Source organism: Taudactylus pleione, unplaced genomic scaffold, assembly GCF_031769625.1.
Source record: "Taudactylus pleione unplaced genomic scaffold, aTauple2 ptg000318l, whole genome shotgun sequence".
NCBI lineage: Eukaryota > Metazoa > Chordata > Amphibia > Anura > Myobatrachidae > Taudactylus > Taudactylus pleione.
The window spans coordinates 815,980-820,626 of record NW_028284719.1 but is presented as its reverse complement, the minus strand read 5'-3'; the positions used below and the strand labels follow the sequence as shown (position 1 = coordinate 820,626).

At 44.0% G+C, this 4,647-nt stretch overlaps 1 protein-coding gene across 1 annotated transcript; it reads right to left on the bottom strand.

Moving 5' to 3' along the window:
* Window positions 1–3,451: 3,451 nt before the first annotated feature.
* LOC148509594 (olfactory receptor 5V1-like) lies at window positions 3,452–4,384 on the bottom strand. Its single transcript, XM_088442913.1, has one exon. The coding sequence runs from the start codon at window positions 4,382–4,384 to the stop codon at window positions 3,452–3,454; it is 933 nt and encodes a 310-aa protein (XP_088299039.1).
* Window positions 4,385–4,647: the final 263 nt, after the last annotated feature.

Genomic DNA, 4,647 nt, shown 5'->3' with positions numbered 1-4,647 from the left:
TTTAGACCGTGCAGGGTGGGGGAAGGTTTATGTACCACCAGAAGGGTTAGACTGTTGGGGGAAGGGTTAGGCTATGGGCAGGGAGGGTTAGATCTGGGCACCATTTGGAGGGGTTAGGGTTAGGCACTAAGGGGGAGGGTTAGGTTCAGGCACCAATCGAGGAGTTTTAGGCACTATTGGGGAGGGTTAGGGTTAGGCTGTGGGGGGGATTATGGTTAGACTAGGGGCAGGGGGGGTTTGGTTTAGGCACCAGTTGGGGAGGGTTAGAGTTAGGCACTAAGGGTTCAGGGACCAAGGGGGGAGGGTTAGGTTTAGGCACTAACAGGGAGTGTTTGGGTTAGGCTGCAGCGAGGGGAGGGTTAGTATGCAAGAAGGGAGGGTTAGGGTGTGAAGGGGGAGGGTTAGGATACTTATCAAGCCCCTGTTGGGATTCTGAGCATCGGGATGCTGCTGTCAGTCTTCAGACCATTGATAGGGGTGGGGTCGGGCATTATTAGGTTCTATCTATGGTAACATAATGTCATGATTCATGGGTCTGTGGGGGAGTGGGGCTCAACAAGAAAAACATTTGGTCCATGAGGGGTGTTTATGGTTACTTCAGTCACGGGGACTTTCTGGGTACTCAGAACCCCCCCTCCTGTGTACACCACTGCTTATCTACTAAGAATGTCTTCTTGTACCATTTCTTACCATCAGTTTCTCAGTGAACTGTGGTTGTGGCATCCCAGAGATAGCTGTGCTGGTGGCCATTGTAAGATGGTTATGTGCTGTCATGTCTTCTGACACTTGCTGATTGAGCTAAAGCCGGCAAGTGGATCTTCCAGGAAGAAAAAAGGAAGAGGGATTGTTTGTACAATGAGTTTTGTCCATCAAAAAGGGGGGCTGGACATTATCAGGGACTTCTGAGTAAATGGTGTCAGTTTGTTGGTCCATCCTTTATGTGATATGCCACCCTATTTCTGATTAGCATAAAAAATGAGTCCAAACCCAGTTAAAGTTAATTATTTATTGGGGGCTGGTTATCACTGATGGTTGTGGTGATTCTTTCTTATTTTAACAATGGAAAATGGGTGTATACTAGCTTGTAAAAACTGTATTTCTTATGTGTATTTGGGAGTCCAATTCTCATTCCATAGTCAGGTCCATAATTAGGGATGTGTGAGCGGCAACGCCATCCTGGGTGGAGGGCCACTACAGTAACCATTAGCCTTACTTTACTTTCAATTAGATGCCTATTGTGTCATCTGGGCATTTTATGATGGAAAGTGCATTTAATGTATTAAGAACATAAAATGTACAAATATGACACCTGTAATAAAAGCAGTCCTGACTCCCATTATTAATTTAATCATTGAAATTCCTCTTTTGACTGTCATTGTATTGTGCTATCCCAAGGTACGGTGATGGTGGGGCCCACACGAGAGCTTTCCTGGCCACAAGGAGGATAGCATGGAGAAGCTCTGCATGACCAGCATGGGAAGAAAGGGATCGCCAGCTAGTAAGTAACTAAGGGGGGGAGAAAGAACAGCAATTCGGGGGCACATGAGGCAGAAATAACATTTTGTTGGATATCACCCTGGGCTGCTACATCACAGCTAGGATCGGGAGGCCTGGAGAACAAAGGGAAGAGTGAGCCTGAATCAACCCCGGTAGAAGGAGATATCTGCCAGAGCCAGTCACTAGCTCAAATCGTTGGCAGGAACACAGACAATCCAGAAGGGCAATCTTCCGGAGCTGTCCAGGATAATTTGGTGCTGATAAGGCATGTAGCAACCAAATTCATACTGACAAATTTGAGCTCAGGAATTTCCGTAAAAGCACACATATTTTTACCTTACCCTGTGTAGAGACAGTTTATATTAGTTTATCTTCTGTTTGAGAGATATCTATTAATACTACTTGCTGCAGAGGCAGTTTATAACAATCTTCTGCTTGAGAGACATCTAAACCTAATTCCTGATGTAGAGACAGGTATTAACCCTATTCTTCTGGATAGACTGTTTATGACCTCACCTGTTTCAAAAATATCTAAAGACATTTCTTGCTTTCATCCAATTTTTACCGATCCGCCTACAAATGTTACATTATGATTTTAGTGGATAGTGCAGCAAGGTCATGTCCTGTTTATTTGAAGGAGTTTGAGTGCAGGGTCTCCTGTTATTATTTTTGTTATATAAATGAAGGATTGACATACTTCCGACCCAGCAGCACACCCCGAACATCCAACTATCCCCTGGTGCGCATTGTATATGTTTTATTATTAATGTACTGCTGAGGCCAACTGTAATAAAGAGGGGATGTTACAGAAGAACTGGTCAATGCTACTGGAGGAGCATAAGGTAAACTGGTAAGTACATGGAATCAGTATGGTTCTAATCCCGATAGCGGCAACCCCACAGAGGAGGAGATCCCGATCGTCCTTAGGGTAAGTATAACTAACCTAATTCCCCCCCTAACTTTCCTTTAGGGGTGCCTAACCCTAACCCCGCGTAAGTGCCTAAACCTAACCCCCCCTTCCCCGCAGCCTAACCCCAAATCTCCCGAGGGGGGTGCCTAACCCTAACCTTCCCCTGGGGGTGCCTAACCATAACCCCCCTTCCCCTAGCCTAGCCCTAACCTCCGGGGGATTGCCTAACACTGTCCCTCCCGGGAGCCCCTAACCTAACCCTCAGGCTCCCGGCGTAAGTCTAATGACAGGCTTCCCAAGTACATATAGTGTGGACCTTAGAGTTGATAAAGCCGCTGATTTAGCTTTACATGCAAACCATGCTTATCTATTTTTTAATTTGGAAATTAAATTTTGTAAAAAGCCAATTCCAAATGTGAGTGCCAAGACCCACTGTAGCGGGTAAGTTCAGACGACCAATGGGAGACTGAGATGATGTAAACAGGTAAGCTTTTTATTCCAGGCTTGAAAAAGAGAGAGCCAGTGTAATGACTTCTTACATTAGGCAAACACAGTTCAGGAACAGTAATACAGTTTACACGGGACAGCAGTTCAAACAAGCAGAGTATTTCCAGCACAGTCATGATTCAGATTGTCTAGCATAAAGAGAGCTGCTGAAGGTGCAATCTCTCCCTCACATTTCCCCTGACTAAGTCAACTTACAGGTTTGTATACCTTAGCTGGTCTTAATTGAGGTAAGGGTGTGGTTTCTCCCTGGCTACAGGAGCTTAACCCTTTCCTCAGAATTCGGGAGAGACCCACTCTGTCACACCCACCAATTTCCTTTAGACACATTTAAATTCATTGTTCCTCAATTATACATTGTGGGGTTAATGAACTAATGATGTGTCAATCCGGGATGTTCTTTGATCATAACATTGCATCTCGGCTTAACGTAACATTTACAAGTGATGTTTCTTACTTAATTAAAGTAACTGCATCCCCTTATCATTTAACACCCATCCATAGGTATAAATGCTATTTACCACAAGATAAATGCATTAGTTAAAGGTATAAGTATCCAAGACCCGTCATTTTCCTTAATACACTTTTAAATTCCTTGTTCCTCAGTGTATATATGATAGGGTTTAGTGTGGGTGTGATTACAGAATAAAACACAGGGGTGAGATTCTCTTGGTCCAAAACTTGTTTGGAAGTAGAACTAAAGTAAGTGAATATTGACGTCCCATAGAACAGTGCTACAACCATGAGATGGGACGCACAAGTGGAGAAGGTCTTCTGTTGTCCTTTCTTGGATTTGATTTTCAATATGGTGGAAATAATATGAACATACGATATTAAGGTTAATAGGAAAGATCCAAGTCCATAAGCTCCTCCGACAATAAAGAGAACAATCTCATTAAGCCTTGTGCTGCCACAGGCCAACTTTAATAATGGTGGGATGTCACAGAAGAACTGATTAATACTATTGGAGGAGCAGAAGTTGAGATGGTTGGTCAGTATAGTGTGGACCATGGAGTTGATGAACCCACTGATCCATGAGGTGCTGACTAATATTGCACGTGTAGATGTGTCCATAATGGTAACATAATGCAATGGACTGCAGATGGCGATGTATCGGTCAAAAGCCATGACTGCAAGTAACGAGCACTCTATGCTGCCCAGAGCGATGAATAAGTACATCTGAAACATACATGCAGAGAAAGAAATGGAATTGTCCCTGAGCAGGAGATTAAGAAGCATATTTGGGATGGTGACTGATGTGTAAAATATCTCAAGGAATGACAGATTGCTAAGGAAAAAGTACATCGGGGTGCGGAGCTCGGTGCTGGCTGAGGTTACAATGATGATGAGAACATTTCCTGTTACAGTCACTACATACAGTACAGAGAACGTGCAAAATAAAATGATCTGCACAGAGAGAAGAGCTGGAAATCCGAGGAGGATGAATTCTGTCACAGAACTGTCATTCCCCATCTTCAGCAGCACCTGAAAATATATATTTTGAAGCAGGTAATATCGGCAGCAATCGAGACTTGAAAATAAGAACAGACTCAGAAACTCAAGCAACAACCTGATGTGTCAGAACTCATATTAGTTCTTTCCTCGGAATGGGTATGAATTCCAGGCGGCTTCATATCCTGATGCTGGAAGCTTGATGGATCAAGATGCTGACAAGGGAGGTAAGTATCCTACCCCTCTCCCTCTCCCCCCCTAACCCTCTGTTAGTGGTGCCTAAG